The sequence below is a fragment of the Megachile rotundata genome, chromosome 4 (genome assembly GCF_050947335.1).
Source record: "Megachile rotundata isolate GNS110a chromosome 4, iyMegRotu1, whole genome shotgun sequence".
Lineage (NCBI taxonomy): Eukaryota > Metazoa > Arthropoda > Insecta > Hymenoptera > Megachilidae > Megachile > Megachile rotundata.
Genome location: NC_134986.1, coordinates 1,055,728 through 1,076,948, shown reverse-complemented (window position 1 = coordinate 1,076,948; position 21,221 = coordinate 1,055,728). Strand labels below are relative to the sequence as shown.

Below are 21,221 nucleotides of genomic sequence, written 5' to 3'. Positions count from 1 at the left end.
ATATTATTTTTTTATTCAAAATTATTGTGTACTTGAGAGTATGTATTCATAGACATTAATCCTATTATCGTGTATTATTATTACCAGAATGTAGTGTACAGTTTACAAGGAGGCGTGTAAACTTGGTGATTTGGTTTTAAGTTTGCATAATTATTCATCCTCTCAAAATTAATTTTCTATTATCAGAATGTACTTTAAAAAATACGGAAAAAATTCCTATTGTAAAGCAATTTTAGAATCATGTTAGAGCGGCCGTTCCATATCGCGCGAATAATAACGCGATGGCGCCCTGGCGCGAAGCACCACCGCCCTTGCTTCGTCTCGCGCGTTGCTATTTTGCTTTCTGGCATCGTAAAAAAAAACGACGCTGCAACTTTCTATGGGTGCATTTTAAAGGTGAAAATCTGCTCTATCGCGTAGTATAGTTCAATTTTCCACTAGACCCTTACTTTTTAAGATAAATTGAAAAATGTACGTAAAAATTGGTGCAAAATCCGTGTCTCTCGGCGTTCAATGACCATTTAAACATGTTTAAACATTCAGAATGCATAAAACGCAGATATCGTTGTATTCGGGAAAGTCTATAGAATCTTTTGATGCAAACAGAATCTTAATATCTTTTATAGTTACCTTACAAAATTGGTTAAAATTTTAAAAATGTGTTTTTTCAAACTCAAATTTCTCAAAAACTGTACGTGCTGGACAAAAATGAGTTGCAGATTCGTAATCAGCGCGAAAAATGCTATAAGAATCACTGAACGAAAATAGAAACGTCGAAAAAAAGTTAAAATTTGTTGGACAGTGTTATCTATCTTCTTAACACTTTGCCAATAAAATGTTTAGAAATAATTTTCGGTATATTTTAATTTTATTATGTTTACTTCTATATTTAACTTCTGATATATTTAAAAAATTATGTTTTGGTAAATTGAGTGTATTTTAAATGCACTATTAACACAGTCGACTAAATTAACAATGGTATAGCAGAAGTTAAGATTAAAATTCGTACTAATATAACTAAATTTCGAGTTTTCATGTATACTTCTGAAAGTATAATTATTTTAATTTTAGAAAAGAATTGAATTTGTGGCTGATTACAGATGTATACAGAAAAAAACGTGAATTTCGGTCATTCCTGGAGAAGTGTATTATAACTTCACAAAACTATTAATTTTTACACTTTTAATAATTGTAGGGAGGTTAAGCCAAATCAGCAAGTTTACAAACGTGCATTTGCCTTATCAATAAAGCGGCATTGAAAATTTTGTACTGTTAATTTGCAATTATACGTGAAAATTACATTTATGTAATTTTTATGTCAACAGTAATCTAAAATATACGTATGAAGGTATATATACATATACAATATATATATATGTATATATACAGGGTGTTACCTGTAACGCTACTCACGATTTTTCTCCCACTTGCAGGCACTTTACGAAAAAAATTTAGAATAAAATTTGCAGGGTATGAAGTGCACAATGGATATTAGTAAAGCAAATTTTGAAAACAGTTTGTTCTCTTGGCAAAATCAAGGTCACCTTGGGTTTTTAAATAGGAACATACATTTTTTTTTATTCATAGCTTTAGAGGACATCGAGACGAATTCAAAATATATATTACATGATATTTTTATTAACATATTACTCGATTTACAGAAGTGGAAATGTGAAGTAAAAGACTGGAATATTACGTGATGGAAGGCGGTATACATTTTGAACATGTAATTAAATAAAGTGTATTTTTCTTATATTCTAGTCGCGTGTTTACATTCAGTAATCTCTTTGGAACTAAATAATGGTTACTCTACCAAAGTCAAAAGCTAAGTACTTTACATTTTTCCACTTCTGTAAATCGAGTAATATGTTAATAAAAATAACATGTAATATATGTTTTGAATTCGTCTCGATGTCCTCTAAAGCTATGAATAAAAAAAAATGTATGTTCCTATTTAAAAAGCCCAAGGTGACCTTGACTTTGCCAAGAGAACAAACTGTTTTCAAAATTTGCTTTACTAATATCTATTGTGCACTTCATACCCTGCAAATATTGTTGCAAACTTTTTTTCGTAAGTTGGCTGCAAGTGGGAGAAAAATCGTGAGTAGCGTTACAGGTAACACCCTGTATACAATCACAGTAAAAAAGTTAATTGTATTCATCTCAATATATAATTATTTGTTTCAGTCATATACAGCTAATTCGATTATAAACTCGCATTGTTATATTTTCGTTAACGGTTTTGCAAATCATACTCTATTCATACTCTATAATATAAAATCGTAACATAACGCGTAACGCTGTCACGCGAATCGCTACCCCCTCTACTCCACAGTCCAAGGTCCACTCACCATGTCATTTTAGAAACGTATTCACACGAAATAGGCGCGAAGCGCCTCGGGGGGTTGGGCCGCGAAGCGGCCAGGGGGCACCGCCCCCTAGTATTTGTATATATTTGATTACGAAGTTAATTTCTATCAATTAATTTTTACATTAAGGTTGCTGTAATAAAAAAAAAATAATTTTATAGTGTCAAGATATAAAATAAAAAATACTGTACGCAACTATTATATTCATGTTTATTTTCAGTAATTGTGTTCTCATCAGCAAACAATGGGAATTTATAACCCCGTTAGTTCTACATGATTAAAAGAGATAATTATAAGTTAAATTGAATTCGATGAAATAATAATAAATCAACATCAAATTAATAAATTAGCATGGTGAATAAAAGCATTAATTCGATAAACGTATCTATTATAAGCAATGCGTAGATTCTATGCAATATGTACGATTATTAAATCATAACGAAATTAATAATGGTTTAAAACTATCAGTTCATATATTGCGTAATTATGGTATACATTATTTGAACTGTTTCAGACAAATTAATTATATTGTATTTTTGTTGGTACTTATTTTGAATAGCGGCATCACATGTTACCATGCATAATTAATGATTATGGCTCATATGCTTGATATTTGGTATCATATGATTTACATTAATTGATCCAACATTAAACAGGCAAAACTTAATTTGTAATTTCTTTCTCCGTATCTATTCAAGAAATAAATAAACGAGTACTTATAGAAGTAGAACTGTACTAGATTATACACATATATGTATACTTAAGTAAAAGAAATTACACTTATCGAAATTATTTTTAATTACAAACTCAATCCAAGCCTATTGCTAATCTAATCTTAGCAAATCCAAAATTAATTAGTTTGTTACAATAAAATTTTCTATTCCACTTTTTATGACGGCTGACTTGCGTAACAATAGAATAAAATACTTATGAAGACATATGGAAATTTGAGTTATAATAAATGTATTGGTATTTTACCTAATCGCAAATGGACAATATTAGCATTACGTAAACAAAGCATGTATGTAATATGTATAAAACTGTACATTTTATCCAATGTAGTATGCACTGATTGTGAGTACAATGTATGCAGTTAGTAATCTGCTAAGTAAATGTACTCACAAGTCATAATGTTTAAACTGCTGCTAGTAAATGTAAGCTTTCGCGTCTGATTTAGTAAAAATATGAAGAAGCAAAAGTGCTTCAATTTGAATGAATATTTTGTTTTTAAATGTTCATGCTAACCATAAAACCTAATTTATGTATCACTGCAGGTTCGAAAATCAACTGCATATTTAAATTTAACTTGTAATATGAAAATGAAATGGTTAATAGGTTCAAATTAAGTATACCATCAGAAACATTGCATTTTGATTTTTTATTTTGTAACTGAACGTTTGGAAACATATTCTATGGGGGCAACTAATGTGACAGGAAAGGAAAGCAAGCTATTTTTACGAGATCTTTTTTTAATAAATTTAAATTTTTATATATATTTAGACAATTTTATGTTGTTATCATAACACACGTACATACTTTGCAAATTATATTTAAATATTCGTGTAAGTACGTTTTGTAATTACGTAGTGCTGAAATTGCTGACTGCTTAGTTCAGCATATCCAAGAAGGAATATGTAACTGGCTCACAAAACATACGCGAAACATTTAGTAGAAATAATGCACTAGTAATTTACTTGGAATATTGCGAATAATATCGTTTTCTGTTTATCTTGTCGTGACTTTGTTTCACTATTTCTTAACAATCCGTTCACTGTTCATTGTGTTTTTGTAGTGGAAAAATTAATCTTTTGATAACAATGATAAAATTCACAACAATGTTATAAAGTGAAACTAGGTAAAAAATTAGACATATAATAACTAAATAGAGGAAGGGAGAGATCAAATATAATAATGGATAAATAAAATGCTTTAATAAAGGTTACATAACGCTAATATTATTAACATATATTAACGTAATATTATTAAAAATTGTAAACGTTATATAACTATACATTTTCAGCAATGAAAAATGTTTTGCAGATACTTTTTTTTAAGCAAAGTAATGACACTGTATTTGTAGACTTATGTATATGCATTTTTTTTCTTATTTCACTTCTAGAATATACTGACAAAATTTTATCTCCACACTATGAAACATTCTGTATTAAGTAGTACTTCAAAATGTAAATGAATTTTATCTGATCGTATAAAATAACAAACTCTAATTTCATAGAAGTAGTGAACATGATTGGCACAATATTTATTTCTTTACGATAAAAAAAAATGAATTCCATTTTAAAAACTAATTAAATTTTCAAGAATTAATACTTCAAATTTAATAGCTTTGTGTAACAACGATCTGTAACGATTTTGTTGTTACTGTTATACTAATAAAGTTTATATCCAGGACAGTGAGAAAAAACAGTGAACGGGTCGATTAAAATTAAGTTCAGTTACAATCAATATTTAACCTATTTGTTGGAAATAGGAATTTGTATTCCAAAATAGTCCATATCGATAAGCGAAATACCACTACTCAAACTAAATTGAATTTCAAACAATTTTAGAATGATTCGTGTAGCCAAGTATATTTCCATATATCTTATACAAATTCAATTCAAATGCAATCGGTATTTCATGTTCCTTTTTATCTATCCATCTATTCCCTAAAAGAAAATTTAGTCATGATTAGATTATTTCGTGTATTTTCTTTGTAACTAATTTAGAAATTTTAACGCTTTTTAAAGCGGTTACATTTAAATACCTAATGATATTCCATCAGTGTTTCTAGAAACAATACGGGAATTGGATTTAGAGTAGATTCGTTGCAAAGTGAGAATTTGGAACGTGTTTTCGGACCGATCTAAGGAGGGATACGCGCTCTTCGTTGCAAAATGAGAATTTTTTAATGAATGTTAAATATTATCCAAATTATATCGTGTTTGGTCTCATTTTATTTGGAAAACCCTCACTAATATGATCAAAAAGGTTGCAGTAAAAAAAAATAACAATTAAAAAATTATACTACTGTATTAAGAGCTAAAAATCTGTAAATTAATTTAGAGATAATTTAGAGAATTTAAATTGATAATAAATTAGCAATTTAGTAGTTCAACATTGTTCAAGAGTTTATTGTGCGCACCTATGTAGTATAAATAGATTACTAAATCAGTTGTTGGTAGCTAACAAATTTCTAATGATAAATTTTTAACACGTTTCTCCTAAAACTACTATTTTGAAACTAATATACAACATAAACCGAAAGAAATTAACTTATTCATTTTTATCGGTACAAAAATATAAAACGTATTATAAATTCGTTATTAGGAATAAAGCTGATTTAGACTTTTTACCGAAATTTTTATATACATTCTATTTTTATTTAACTGTACTGATAGAAAAGATACATTTTCTCTTTTAAAATAAAAAATTGCGTAAGTAGTCGCGTGAATTTTCAAAAGATAAAGATAAAACTATTATCATAAAAATAAAAGGAAATAATGATACCAGGAAAATATGATGTTATTATGCCAAAAAAATCAAATTTTTGTGAAAATGTTATGTGACACGAGTTCATCTACTTCTGTCTTCAAATATATTTCTACCCTCTTCAAATAATGAAGTTCTAACAATAATAAAATTGTTTTTATTTCGCAATAAAGAAACAAAATCTTCGTCGAAATAGATACTTTTTCTCCATAATGTCATTACTTCAACAATTTTACAATTTTTCTTTTGACTCGAAATTCATTATTTTCGTATTTTTCTTACAAAACAATTAGTAAATATTTTTAGCCAACATGGATATTGTATATAACTCAAATATCTTTTATATTTAATATTCAAATATTTTGAACGAAAGAAACAAATGTAGATGGAAAAAAAGGAGAAACCACTAATTTTCCTGTATATTATATGTAAAATATGGAATATAGGTCCTTATATCCTTACAGCAATGTCAAGGTTTCAACAAGTTATTTATACAAAAAATAATTGCTAATTATTAATATGCAAAATTAATCAAGCGAAATTGCTATTAATAATGATATGACGGTCAATTGTGTTTGAAATTCCAGAGATTGTTACTGGAGGCAACTATTAACCAGTTAAGTGTGTTTGACGACTGTATCCGTCATGGAGATGTGGCAGAATTTTGTGTCATGACGACTATATCCGTCATGCGTAAAATTTTGTTACAATTTGATATTTAAATTGTAATTTTGGCGAAAACTAAATTATATTCGTAAATTGTAATATGTTTAGAATGTTTAGGTGTCAACACGAAATGAAATAAACACATAAAAAGTGTAAATGATTTGAGATGGATTCATAAATTCTTGAGAACTAACTCGTCAACGCTTGATTATCGCGACACACACTGGTGCGCGCTTTGCAAAAAAATCGCCACAGTTAACTGGTTAATTGTACGCTGTTTACACAATTTTCAAAATTCAGCCAAATCAAAGTTTATTTAGATATTATTTTGATAATTAAGATCCATAATACACATAACCAAATGTTATAATTATTTATATCCATACTAACTAAAAATATTTATATTTATTTAAAAAAATAACTTTAAAGATTTAAAAAGATTGAAGATTTTTTTGGAAAGGAACTGACAAATTTTCATGAGATTTGGTACTCGTTGTTTGGAGATCACTATGTATCTTACTGTCAAATACAATATCATTTTACAATATAAATTAACATTATTAAGAATACATCATTTTTGGAGTTGAGAATCCTTATGGCCCCTTTTGAATCCGTCACTGCTTCAAGTGTATCAAACGAAACAGTATGGTCAAAAGTACATTTTAATTTAAGGGCAATTGTGCCGCAGTCAGACGCTTTCAATCGACCGTGGGCGTTTGATTCGTTGACGAACAAACGAATGAACGAACTTACGGACGAACTATTTTCTTCTATCTTCTATTGTCAGACATACGACTTCCCCTTCCGCTGGTGCATGTTATTAAATTTGCTCCGTTTAATCACTCTTTTGCACAATATGTATTGATACACCAATGACAATGATTAATCGAATACTACGAATACTACGAAACAAATTTTCATGGAAGTTGAGTACTCTTGGCCAATGATGCACTTATAGTTATGTTAGATTTAATCCTAAAGTGATATAAGAGTGAACTATTTGTTTGGTTATCGGTTTGAAAATAATAAAAGCGTAAAAGTCATTACTCTCTAGAAAACATGTCTGACGAGACAGCTACGCAATATAAAAGCAAAAAGAGTTTTATTAATTCAACTATTCATTTAAGTGATTTCGGTGTTTTTGCAAAACGGCATTCTTGTACAACAACTCATGATAGAGGGGCCATGCTATTTTATTGAAGGGAGCATTAAAAAACTTGCAATGTACGCTAGTTTACAAAGACTGTTAGTAAATTAATTTCTCACTTCTAAAGATTTATTTGAATGAGCAGAATTTTTCGAACATAGCATTTAATTATGTAACACAAAATGAATATATTAAATATACCGATTATTTATAAGCTCCTTTGGCAACAGCATTATCAATAACAGGGTCTAAAAGTTTTTATAGCTTTGCGTCATTATCAAATAAAGAAAATAAAGTAGGGCTTGCTCGTACGATAATGATGGCTCTGCACTTGCAATTAGTGTATGAACTATCTGTCATTATATTTTTTCCAACTACACACAATGCTTTCCATACTTTTGATCACAACCCATCATTATCTCATTGCGATAGAAAGAAACCACCACTTTTTCGCGGATTCTATCAAGTAATGATGCCTTTTTTAAAATATAAGCAATAAATATAGGAACTATTATCTATAAATGAAGTTATGATTAAAAAATGTGTGATTCTCCAAAAGTGAGTGCTAGTATACATTACTAGGTATGAATAGAGTCATTTAGTCGTATAGAAAGTCTTGTCGTATTGTTTTAAGACCAGTGGTATAAAAAACCGATCATAATATCGGAGCACACGACCCACCTACCTGAAACGGAGGTACCACGCGTCCTTTTCCAGCTTGTAGGGACGTCAATTTTCGAGGGTCCATCGTTCTGAAGGGCTCATTTTAAAAGGGAAGCTTCAAAGAATATGACCATATTTTTTTTTAATTTTAACCCTTTACGCCCCTCATTGAGTAAAACGCAAAAAAAGAATTTGTTTAAATTTTCCAACATTTTATAACAAATTGACAATATTAGAAAAAATATTTTAAAATAGCCCAATCCTTCATGAATAAAACAAAAAACAATTTAGCTCAATCGGTTAAGTAGTTTCTGAGAAAAAAATTCCTGAGTGAACCCTATTTTCGCCAAAATGGGTAAAAATTGCAAACTTTGAAGGCTTGTCATTCCTTAACAAAATCGAAACCGGCAAAATGATGACTTAAACCCCCCTTAATTTCACGTGGACTACTACATATGTATTTCGATTAGAGCAAAATCGGAGATGGTGACTTCCAAAAGTGATCGATTTGGCGTGGAATGACACTTCTGTTACTTTGAGAGAAAAGTCAATTGGTTAGAATAGTGCAAAAAGTGAAGGTATATTATAAACTTATTATAATGTCATAAAACTTAACAAAAATGAGAAAATACTTCGTCCTTGTATGTTATACTAACTGTGTGAAGTCATAAATAATAAAAATGAATTTTCAAGTTTTCTTCTTATTGTGACGGCCAAAATGTTTAATTTCCGAATGATAGCATTTTTTCCATAAACATTTCTTTAATTTAAATAGTCATGAATATTTTTAGGTTAAAAGTTGATTTCTATAAAAAAATTTGTGTTTTTTTCTTCTAGTTCAGCATCGAATATTCAGATAAAATTAGGTTCAACTTAATTATTTATTTGAAACAGGAAGTCGTTAAGGCAGAGGAATAATTTAAAGGTTACGGAACAATCGTCCATTGGATTCGTTACATGTAGATTTGCATATAATGATGTTGGAAACTAGATCAGATTATAGCTCTTTCCTGAGTTACTGCACAGAAAATTGATCGAGAAATTTATTAGAATAACTCGATGCAATAGACAACTTTTTAACAAGTTCTTAATTCATTCAGAAATGTCATTTAAGTATTTATTTTGTTTCGCAATTAATTGTTCTGCAATGTAATACGACATTAGATATTTGCAGTTATTTCTGTTTATGCCTAACAGTTCCAGTGAAGTTGTGACTTTATTTATTAACTAAAGTGTTAATTATGCATTTGTGCGATTAGTACGGCAGTTAATTGAGATATTATAATAAATTACATTTACGAATAAATTATGTAGCCTTTCAAGCATACACTAAAATCAGGTACTTTGAGAAGAAATTTTCAATTTTTTTTTTTATAGGGTTGCGAGGTAAAATGCTTGTTAGTACAATGTGTTACAAATAACATACCCACAACAGTTGGATCGTGATGTCCTTTTATTTTTGTGTACTCTATTTTTTTTTTCAAAACTATTAGTCAAAGGAAAGTTTACAGAAAGCTATAGTGAAATAAAAAATGATTATTAAATTTTCTTGTATGCCCTGCCCAAAATAGATATTTCTTTTTTTAATACATGTTCGTTTACCTAATTACGAAGACTTTTTTTACCATTATTCATTAATTATACATTAATTTCAGCCATGGTAATTTTATTATTGTTTCTTTTTTTTTCTTAAATGTTTTTTAATTAATATTGTATTTAATATGTAAAATGTCGCCATAACCTATTGTCCTTCTACAGGCCTTAATCATCTCTCTATTGTTTGGATTACTCTATTGTTGATTTTCATGAATTTTGAATCACTAGTTTTACATTCACTTTCTTGATCTTGCACATTTTTAAGTGCTCTAAAAACATCTTGTACGATGCATATACATATGCACTTTCACATTTGTTACAATATTCACATAAGGTATTCTTAAATATTACTACATATTTTTTTATACATCTTTTACATTTCTTACATGTTAACTATTATTTCTTTTATAAACTTGAAAAATTGTTTAGATTATGTTATTTGGTGAAGCATTCTTCTTTGTACAATGGTGTTTGGCACAATTTGCAACTATATTTGGTTTCGCTCCTTTTTTTCATTGGACACATAGACTACATTTTTTATTGGGAATTTCTTCTTGGCTTTGCCTATTATTGGTTCAAGGGTATGTTGTTTCGTATTACCCAAGAGCCTATATTGTATTTGGAAGACTTTGACTGAGTTTTGCACTCTCGAAATGTCGACATTAATTTTCTTTCGCTAACCATTTGTTAAAAGAATTCGCGAGACTTCGTTGCCCTGGTAACGTAACAAGAAAATCTATTTTTAATTCCTTAAATCATTGATTGAGTCAAAAAAACCTGAAAACGAGATATCTCGTCGCCCGGTCACGACGTTGCTAATGGCAAGATATTTCGTCACCCGTATACAATATGTTAAAGTATCTACCACTTTTCAATCATATTATCATATAATTTTACTTTTTTTCTTGTACGTATTTATATTTTCGAGATATCACAAATTTAATTGTGGCATTGTACATCGACTTACTCCTATGCTATTTTAATCGAGTTCGTTTTGTAATCGCAATTGTTTTATTTAAAGGAAAGCTAAAAAAAAATGTTTGACAAGCGAAATCGTATATAATACTAAACAAATAAATACAAAACTTACAGCTACATCTGTTGAAACAGCGATAATACTGTTTCTTTGTACGCTTTATCAAAAAACATATACTCATTGTCATAATCCTTATACATGATTCATGTTTGTGTATTCAGCAGTATTGTGTGCTTAGCATTTGTGATAAATTGATAGTCGTTATCAATATAATCTCGAATTTCATTATCAGTCTAATCAGTTTAAATTAATTTAGTTACTATTATCATCAGTACTATTATTTTAAAGGAATTCTTTACTCAGCTAATTGAAACAAACAAAAAAAAATTGATAAGATTATATTTTGCAGCGAATAACCTCGTTCAATCGTTATATTTTACAAATATACTACTTTTAACGAATAAGGGCTGTTTCTGTGCATAATTGATAAATGTATGTAATTTTTAATAGTTATTAATAAGGACGGTTTTGCCCTATTAAGGACATTCTCACAAGCAGCATAAAAATAGTCTTTTGCACAACCATCGCACTATGAAAACAGGGCTGGTCGTTCTTTGAGAACTTCACGCACAACGTGCATCATCTAACCTATCAGAGCCGATAATCGTAAAACAAAAGCTTGCAAGGGAACGAGACCGAGGGCTGATCGTTGCATTCTATTAACAGAATCCTTTCTCGGGTTATAATGGCCGCTGAAACTCATACGAGTTGCAATTTTTTATGCCACCGCACTTTCAGTTTTCTAGCACGCGATGCAAAGTAGATCTTTGTACGCTTTGTTAATCGTGAAATGTTACGTATGTATATAGAAACGTTATGTATTTTTCGTTACAGTTTCGCTCGGAAGAAACTAAAAAGTTGATTTTCATAGACCATCCATCATTTCTTTGTTAATTGTGACTATAATAGGTTAAGCTTCTGACACCTGTTACTATTTTTGTTAATTTTGGGACTACGATTAATATACATAATTTCCGTTTTTTACCGCTAAATTTTAACAACATATTTCATATACAAAACTAAGAAAAAGATAGTGTATTAATGAAGAGTTTTGAACACTTTATTAAAAAATTATAAGAAAAGTACGAAATAATTTTGGACTGTTTTAGTTTTGGATGCCATGTACAGTGTGTTTCAGTTTTGTACGTAAAACTTCATCATCATGTTCTATAAATGATATCGATTAAAAAATGTTATATAAATGTTGACTCTTAAATAGTCAAATCCTTCATAAATAAAACAAAAAAGAATTTAGCTAAATCCATTGAGTAGTTTCTGAGAAAAAAATTCGTAAGTGAGGTCTATTTTCGCAAAAATGGGCAAAAATTGCAAACATTAAAGGCTTGTTATTCCTTAACAAATTCGAAACCGACGAAATGATGACTCCCCCTAATTTCACATGGACTACAACATATTTTGATTAGAGCAAAATCGTAGATGGTGACGTCAAAAAATGATCGATTTGGCGTGGAATGACCCTTATGTAAACATTTTTTTAAATAATTATTTGTAGAATTTACTACTAACATTGTACAGATAAAACTGAAACGTATTATATGTGATATTAAACAATAAAGCATTTCACTGTCATTTCGCATTTGTACAAATTGAATATGTTAATGAAGTATTGCTATGTAAAACTGGTGCACCCTGTATTTGTTCTTAATTCTAATAGCATTTTTATAGTATACGGTATATGTATTTCAAAGCATTGACTAACGTGAACTCTTGGATTCCGAAACTCTTCCATTTTTTAATTTGTAGATTTTAGGAACGTTGGGTTTAGATTTCAGGACTATAGATTTTTAGACTTCAGGGACCTCAGAAAAAATACAGACAGTAAACATTCTGGCATTGAAAGATACGACTTCATTATTCTAAGAATGTGAAGTGAAAAGACAGTACTTTCTTATGGTTTTTTTTTAAAAAATATCCTTTGTATGGTGGTAGAAGGTGTTTCAGAATCCGATATTGCAATTTCGCTTTTAAAATGTTATAACGAACAGAGATCAGAGACTGCAAAGTCGGATAATGTAGCGCTCTTTATCATTATATGAAGACTACTATATGTATAAAAGAAAACATGAGAAATTATTATTTTTTTTTATCTTTTTCTGAAGATTACAATCTTCATATACGTTATTGATGTCCAGGTGTATCATGAGTTTATATAACTTATGGATTATTCTTTTGGATGCTATTATCACATTTCGAATATGACAGTACATATCTTTATCTCCGTATCCGTATCTCCAACATAATGTCGATTTGATGTAATGTATGATCAGAATAATTATTTGTCTTGGTGTTTGAGAGGAGACATACGATCAAGACAGCAAAAATATTTTCATCATTAAGTACTGATGAACGACCGCATAAAGTTAGTATGCTTTAATTCAAAAAGTAAAAATTTGCACATTCATAGGTCTAACATAAATGCAACGGTAGAATGAGGGGAAAAATTAATAATTTTAGATCAGGCTTGTGTTAAAAGAAGATTTGAATTATTTTGAATAATCATCGCAGAAAATTATTCTTGAAACTGTTATCCTTAATTTGACTTCGTTGTTATTTCTTATTTTTATGGACGCTTATAGGCAATTGTAAAAGTTTCTAAAATATTTCTCATAGTGTGTCCTATACAATTAGTCATTTGGATAAAAATTTGTTAAATATGTTCTACAGTGGCTCACGAAAGTATTCGAACGCTTACATGTACAAACTTGAATGGCCGAAATAATGTACATTCTAGCAATTTACTCAAACAAGTAGATGTCAATAGGAAGATAGAAGTCTTAAGATTATGCCAGTAAAATTTGAAAAAGATTCAATAACGTAAAGAGGAGTTATGATACATTTATTAGAAACATGCATGATAAGTGAGCCACAAAAGTATTCGAACGCTGTAACACTGTTGATAGTTTTTCATCTTCCTTTGCACCAAATGTAAACATCATTGCCAAATGAAAATATTGGTACGTTCACTTGATGTTAGGAAATCGTTTCAGTAACAGTAACGTAAAAGTGTGTACAATAGTATTTAAAATGAACACGAAAAAGTCTGAAACCAAAAAGTGTGAAAGAGAAATAATATTACGATTGCATGAGGCAAATCGTATAACGAGATTGCCGGGATTGTGAACAGAAGTAAGTCTACAGTACATTATATCATAAAAAAGTCAAAGAATAAGGGAACATTTGCAAAAAAGCTCGATCAGGTCGACCAAAGAAATTGACTGGAAGAGAGGAGAAAGTTATCATTCGCGAATTAAAAAAGAATCCTACTATATCCGCTCCTCAACTCGCAACTATGGTTAGGTAGCTGATATGTTTCATAAAGAAGTTCACCCGGAATTATGTCGACGAATTTTACGAAACAATAATTTTCATGGCAGAGTACCGCGAAAGAAGCCATATTATATTAATGCGGTAAATCGTAAAGAAAGATTGACTTTTGCGAAAACCTACATTAATAAAGATAATTTTTTTTGGGGTAAAGTTATCTTTTCGAACGAGTCAGAAAACCAAATACAGAATTGGAAATTCGACATTTACATCAAATAATGAAACACGGAGGTGGATCGGTCATGGTATGGGGGTGTATGGCTGCCAGTGGCACCGGAACTTTAATATTTATTGACGAAATACTTGATAAATATAAGTATTTAAATATTCTAAAGAATAATCTTAAAGAAAGTGCCAGTAAACTAGGATTATTGGAAGATTTCCACTTCCAACAAGATAATGATCCGAAGCATACTGCTGGAATTGTAAAAGAATGGACCATATACAACACACCACACATGTTAATTACTCCACCGCAAAGTCAAGACGTAAATCCTATTGAAAATTTATGGGCTGAAATCGGAAAAAGATTAAATAAATTTCAAATAACCTCGAAGCAAATACTGAAATATAAAATTATAGAAATATGGAACTCCATTGAGTGTAGTTTTACAAAATCATTGGTTTATAGTATGGAACGTCGGCTAAGAGACATTATAGCAGCTAAAGGTGGTCCAACAAAATATTAATATATACAATTTAATAATACATGTAGCGTTCGAATACTTTTGTGAGTCTCTTATCATACGTGTTTCTAATAAATGTATCATAACTCCTCTTTACGTTATTGAATCTTTTTCAAATTTTACTGGCATAATCTTAAGACTTCCATTTTCCTATTGACATCTACTTGTTTTAGTAAATTGCTAGAATGTACATTATTTTGGTCATTCAAGTTTGCATATGTAAGCGTTCGAATACTTTCGTGAGCCACTGTACATATATCAGTCTTTTAAGAAGCAAGGTTCTTTACATATTTTGCTTGCAAAAAGAATACAAATCACTGCTATAAATTTACTTGATCACTATTATAATTTCACAGTAAACGATCAATTTATTTACATCGAAAACACATTAACAGTCAGTACTGTATTAGAGAGCGATTTCGAGCACTTTCCTTCTTCTTTCACTCCCAATCATTGTGTAGAAGCGCATAACATTTTCATTAGATATTATCATTTCCATTAGATATTATCATTTCCATTTTATAACTATTATTTTTCACTGATCTCTTCACAATATACTTATCTAACGTATCATCGAGACAAATAACGGAATTAGATTGATGCATTTACTGCAATCAACTGATAATTAGATTGTAGTTTCTACGGCTTTGCTCGTTACATCTCCACTCCATCAATGTTCGCGTGCCAGATCTAATAGCTTTTTATACTAATGTCAAATGAAATCTAGATGCGATCGGCTATTGAAGTCGAGGAACGTGAGAAATCAGACAAAGTGATCCAGGTGCTACCACGGGCGTCTTCGAGAAACTGGCAGATTCGTAAAATGGGAAGTAGTTTAACGACGTGTTGAGTAGCGTGAAATAAAACGTGACCACGTGTTGTGTTGTTCGCCGCGTGAGAGTAACGCAAAAGTGATTTGTGCACGACAAGGACAATTGCCATCAACGGAAATCAGTGGAGGGTTCACGGATTCACAGGGAAAAATGTTCAAGCTCGCCGGACGTCAAGAATGGGAGGCTTGGACGAAAGGTAAATGGCATAGCCGTTTACAAATCGTAACCATTATCAATTCCCACGGGATATGAGCCTGTTGTATTGAATGGGGATATTGAGTGGGAAGTGCGGTCATATATAGTCATACAGGGTGAATCATTGAACATTTTAACCTGAAGTATTTTTGAAATTGTTGATTGTACACTTGCGTGCAACGTAGACACTTTGGTTCAATACGCTTATAGAAGAATCAAATATGTAAACTTCCAAATTTTAAAATTCAAATTTTTCAATTTACAAATGTTTATATTGTCAAATTTTCTAATTTACAAATGTTCAAAAGTAAAAGCGACTAATTTCCGTACCATTTTATTTAAATCTTTAATTCTAAATTTTCAAAATTATGTAATCTAGAAATTCCCAGGTTTCTAAACCCATAAATTCCCGAATATTCAAATCCTTACACTCTTAAATTCTTAAATAAATAAATTCCAAAATTCCAAAACTCAAAAATTTCCAAACTAAATTTACGGACCCAACAAGTCTCAAATCTCTAATTTTCTAAACCTCAAAATATGAAAATGCTCAAATTTTTAAATGTAAAAATTAGTAAATTAAAAAATTTCTAATCATCTAAAGTTAAAAATTTTCCAATAAAAGCTACATGAGTCGTGAAGTTTCTTTCATAACGTCATTTTCCTTAAGAAAACCAGGCTTACTCTTGACTGTATTAACAAATGTTTCAGGTAAAAGGATACTATAGAAAATATAATTCCGTAGGATCATTTTTTCCTTTGAATTAACGTATAGAGGTTTTGTGATGGACGAATTTGTTTTCCAAAATTGAATCATTCATTAACTGATTCAATTTGTTATTTCTCATAAAAATATATTAAGCTGCTTAATAAATTCAACTCATCATCTTTTATTGTTTTGTAGAAAAAGGACATCACTTTTCGTTAACAAAAATGTAATGTAAGTAGATGTACTATATCACTACGTAATGTTTCAAGCAAAATATCAAGCTTTAAACAATCGATTTTCTCACATAAATAACTTCATACTTTGTTATCAGAAATAATAAACGGAATTTTCTATCGTATTAAGAGTACAGGATTCTGTTAAAAAACAACTATTCACATGTTCGTATGTTTACTTCAAAAAATTAACTAATTGTATCAGCATATGTTTTTCACGACTCCGTTTAATTTTTGTTTGAAACAGTTTCCGGTATGATCGACAATTTTAAAGATATTTCAGGTTAACGTCTTAAATGATTTCTCTGCATAATAGATGCATGGATCCTGCATATACAAATGTCATGCAGTCCTGGCACAATTGAATGTCCATGCACTAAGCTCCATTATATTAATCCAAAAGCAGTCTCAGTATAGTTTTTTGTAACAATTTGATACATTATGATCCGGACAAATTAGGGAGAAAGAGACAATATATTGTTTTAACTATGTATTACATTATGTAATAATTAAATATTGGTTGAATAGCGCAAATTCATGAAGGAAAAAAGTTGGATAACCTTCATTTTCCTTTTCAAGAATTTTTGAGTATTATTGGTAAGAGATACATAATATAATAATGTAGTCGAAAGAAAAATGAGTGTAATATGCAGTAAGAATCGTAGCTATTGATTTTAATTGTATATAGTGCTGACTAAACTAGTGCAACATTTACTGTATAAAGATGGTATTTGTTGCGAATATCCTTTTTTATTATTTTTTTCTTTTATGATCAACAGATTTTTAATTAACTTTAATTTTTTTCTTCTATCCGTTCTAGAGTTTATCTTTCTTGATTTTATAACTATTAACGATGATTTTATCAATTTTATATTAGATTATCTTCACTTCCTGTTGCTTATTTATTATTGAAAAATATGAATCTTACATATTTTGAGTTCCCCTCCGATTTTGATGAAACTTCGTACGTTTGTTAAGTAGGCAAAAATAAGGAACACGTATTTTTTTTATCGCCTGAGACGCGGGTTTAAGGGGTGAAACGACCCCTTAAAGTTTCGACCCGTTCTGGCTATCTCGAAAACCATACGAGATACATTAAAACTTCTAATAGGAAAGTTGTATGGTTTTTTGCGTATAATGACAGGATGTCATCGAATTGTGTAAAAAAATACGTGTCCCTTATTTTTGCCTACTTAGCAAACTTTCTTTGTGAGCTTAAGTCGATCTCAATAAATATGCATTGTATATATATTATAATCGAATGTTATAGCTTAAAGATTAAGTCACACTCTGTGTTAATACAACTATCTGATCGCAAAAAACATCAAATTTGAAATATTTTACAAATTTTCTCTAACATGTTTTTATACAGAATGTTCTAAAAAATTAATGTAATAGAAGAAGAAATATGCATTGCTATTTAAAAGCACACAATCGACCTTGAATCTGCCAATTTTTATGAATATCAAACAAATAAAAAATTGCAACATGATAACAATTTTATATCATCATGTATATATGTATAATATTATATATAATCTTTAGATAACAGATAATTTTGAATATTTGAATAACATATCATATTATTTTTTAAACTCTTAGCGAAGTATTAGCAATATTCAAAATTAAATGATTAAAAATACTGCAAGAAATAGCACTTGATGTTTATACCAACTAAAAAATTGTACTTAAAATATGAGATAGCAATAAAAATTTGGCAAAATCATATTAATTCTTGTTCTTCACACAGAAAATCAAAATATGTTATACATATATAGTTAAAAAACAGATACTTTTGAATCCATTTGAAAAGTCATTAACCTTCTTTAATTTATAAAACTAAATACGTACGTTTTCGTATAGAAATTAAATGTTAAAGGTATTAACTGCTAATATTGTCATTTACGAAAGAAGCCAAACCAACTGTAAAATGGAATTTTTAAGGATTTCTATATAATTATACTCCTAGCTGAACAATTTATATCAGTAAATGACAGCTTAATTAAGAAAAAATTATTAGACATTTACAAATTACAGAAATCAAATGACAAATAAAAGAAACTGATAAAAGTTTTGATATTTCCGCGATCAGATGATTTTTTTTAACACATAGTGAATCAATGTTATTCTGTTTAACCTTTATACTCATACGAATATTTAAATCTGCAATTTTTTTACAATTAATTTTTATAATGGGAAAGTAAGAGTTTTTATTATCGAAATACATATAACGAACGGAATATAACAGGATCAAAATCAATCCTCTGCCTTTTTAATGTATCAATTATTATTAGATAATGAATAAGCATTATCGTGTCTTTAATTTTTACTTTGTTTTTATTTTTATTCTTTGAGTTTTTTTAGATAAAAAATCGGTAAATCGTCTATTTAAATTCGTAGTAAATCATCTACTTTATAATAAAAACAAAAATTATGAAGGTGTTACCTAACAATATTTCAAACAAAGTATACAAAGTTTCAAACCTCTAAGTCGATCGAAATAATAGATACAAGGTAAGTTTGGATTATCAGTTTACATATTCTATTTACTTATTTGTAATCAGAAATTTAAAAAATAGTTTGGAATATTGTAAAATTTTCTTTAAAATTCCAAAGTGTAAAAAATGGAAAAAATATTGGAAAATATAAATTTCGTATTGATGTTTAAAATTTTAAAGTATTGTAACAACTTCTTCTAAGTAGCAACACGTAAACAAGACTATTATTATCCTGTTTTTCTTAGATTGTTTGATATGGTGTGCCAAAATTAAAGACAAGTAAAAACTGATTTTTTTGCAAAAACATAATCAATACTTTGTTATTGTAAAAACAACTCTAATTTTTCAGTATGAAATTTGCTTTTGCAGAATTATTTACATATTTTTAATCCTTTGCACTTAAAATTTTTGACGAAAACATTTTTAAAAATTGTGTATCATATGTTATCATTGTAACATATTTTGTTACAATGATAGAATTGTTGAATGTCATTTTTACCTATTTACAAATAGGTGATGTAGGGTGTAAACCGACAATCCGAATTTATACAGTAACAACTTCCAGTTTAAGTAGAGAGTCGAAACTTGGTGTGTGATATGTTTTTGGGTAGATTGTTGAACGGTATATCAGCAAATAAAATTGGTTTAGGGATTCCTTTGACAATCTTATTTTGTTATATCTGCCTTTAAGTTCTAATTGAATTTCGTAATGGTGGGTAATTTTGTATACTATTGTTACTATTACAACAAATAATCAAATATACATGTTACCCCGGTTTTTTACCACTAAACTTTACCAACTTATAAAAAAAGTACAAAATGGCTTCGGACTGCTTTCTTTTTCGATGCCACGTACAGTGTGTACTAGTTTGATACATAAAACTTCACCATCATATTCTGCAAATAAAGACGATTAAATAATATTATATAAATATAGACTGTTACGTTATTTATTTTGTTTATAAAATATGCTGATAGTTACACGGTCAAAATTGAAATACCCTTTATAAGATTTTGAATAACAAAGCAGACCGTTATCATTTCACGTTTTTATTATGACTTTTTAATAAAGTGTTTAGACTCCTACATCGATATAACATCCTTTTTTATTTTTATGAATAGAATAAGGTTTAGATTAAGAAATTAAGCTATAGAGTTTGTCATCACAATTTTTGTCGTCTTTAGTTACTTCATTATATATAAAGATGTAAAAAAAAGAATAATTATATTTTAATAAACACACTGGGCAGTGATAAGGAAAGCCTTTTCAAGGACATATCGAAGATTACATTAATATAATTCTTTTATAATTCATTATTACAGTTTTTTGTTCCAATACAAAATACTATATTACCAATTTCTAATTTAAACATTTGCAAAAGTATTAAAGTGATCAGTTTGCATGTTGTGTTGCTTGCATAAAACTCGTTATCATGAATTTCATTTAGAAATCCTAATAGAACTTACACTGTACATAATGTGAATTCTAACTCTGTTGAAAATTTTATTAAAGGGCCTAGCCGAATAAAATACGGCGAAAAATGCCCTTGAATCAAATGAAATATTCAATACGTTGGTCGATAGTATATTATATTAGGGGAACCGAAAAGTATTCAAAATTTCTTCGATGACTTCAAAGTTCTTTAATGAAATATCGAAGGACTTATTTTAAGAAGGGAATCGAACAATTGCTTTGAAAATGATAGAAACTATTTTGTTGATTAACATTTAAGATTTCTTTAATAAATAAATGTTT

General features: G+C 29.1%; 1 protein-coding gene across 17 annotated transcripts in view; it reads left to right on the top strand.

Moving 5' to 3' along the window:
- Positions 1-21,221, top strand: part of LOC100883803 (SLIT-ROBO Rho GTPase-activating protein 1) — a 117,548-nt gene that overhangs the window by 50,109 nt on the left and 46,218 nt on the right. For 7 of the 17 annotated variants that reach the window (XM_012283135.2, XM_076531268.1, XM_076531266.1 and 4 more), the window contains one exon: positions 15,725-16,026. The exons of 9 other annotated variants lie outside the window; for them this stretch is intronic. In XM_012283135.2, the coding sequence (XP_012138525.1) occupies positions 15,981-16,026 (46 nt within the window). In that variant the 5' untranslated portion in view covers positions 15,725-15,980. Of the gene's footprint in view, positions 1-15,724; positions 16,027-16,945; positions 16,966-21,221 lie in introns of those variants that run through there. One more of the 17 variants, XM_012283139.2, reaches the window with a different exon arrangement.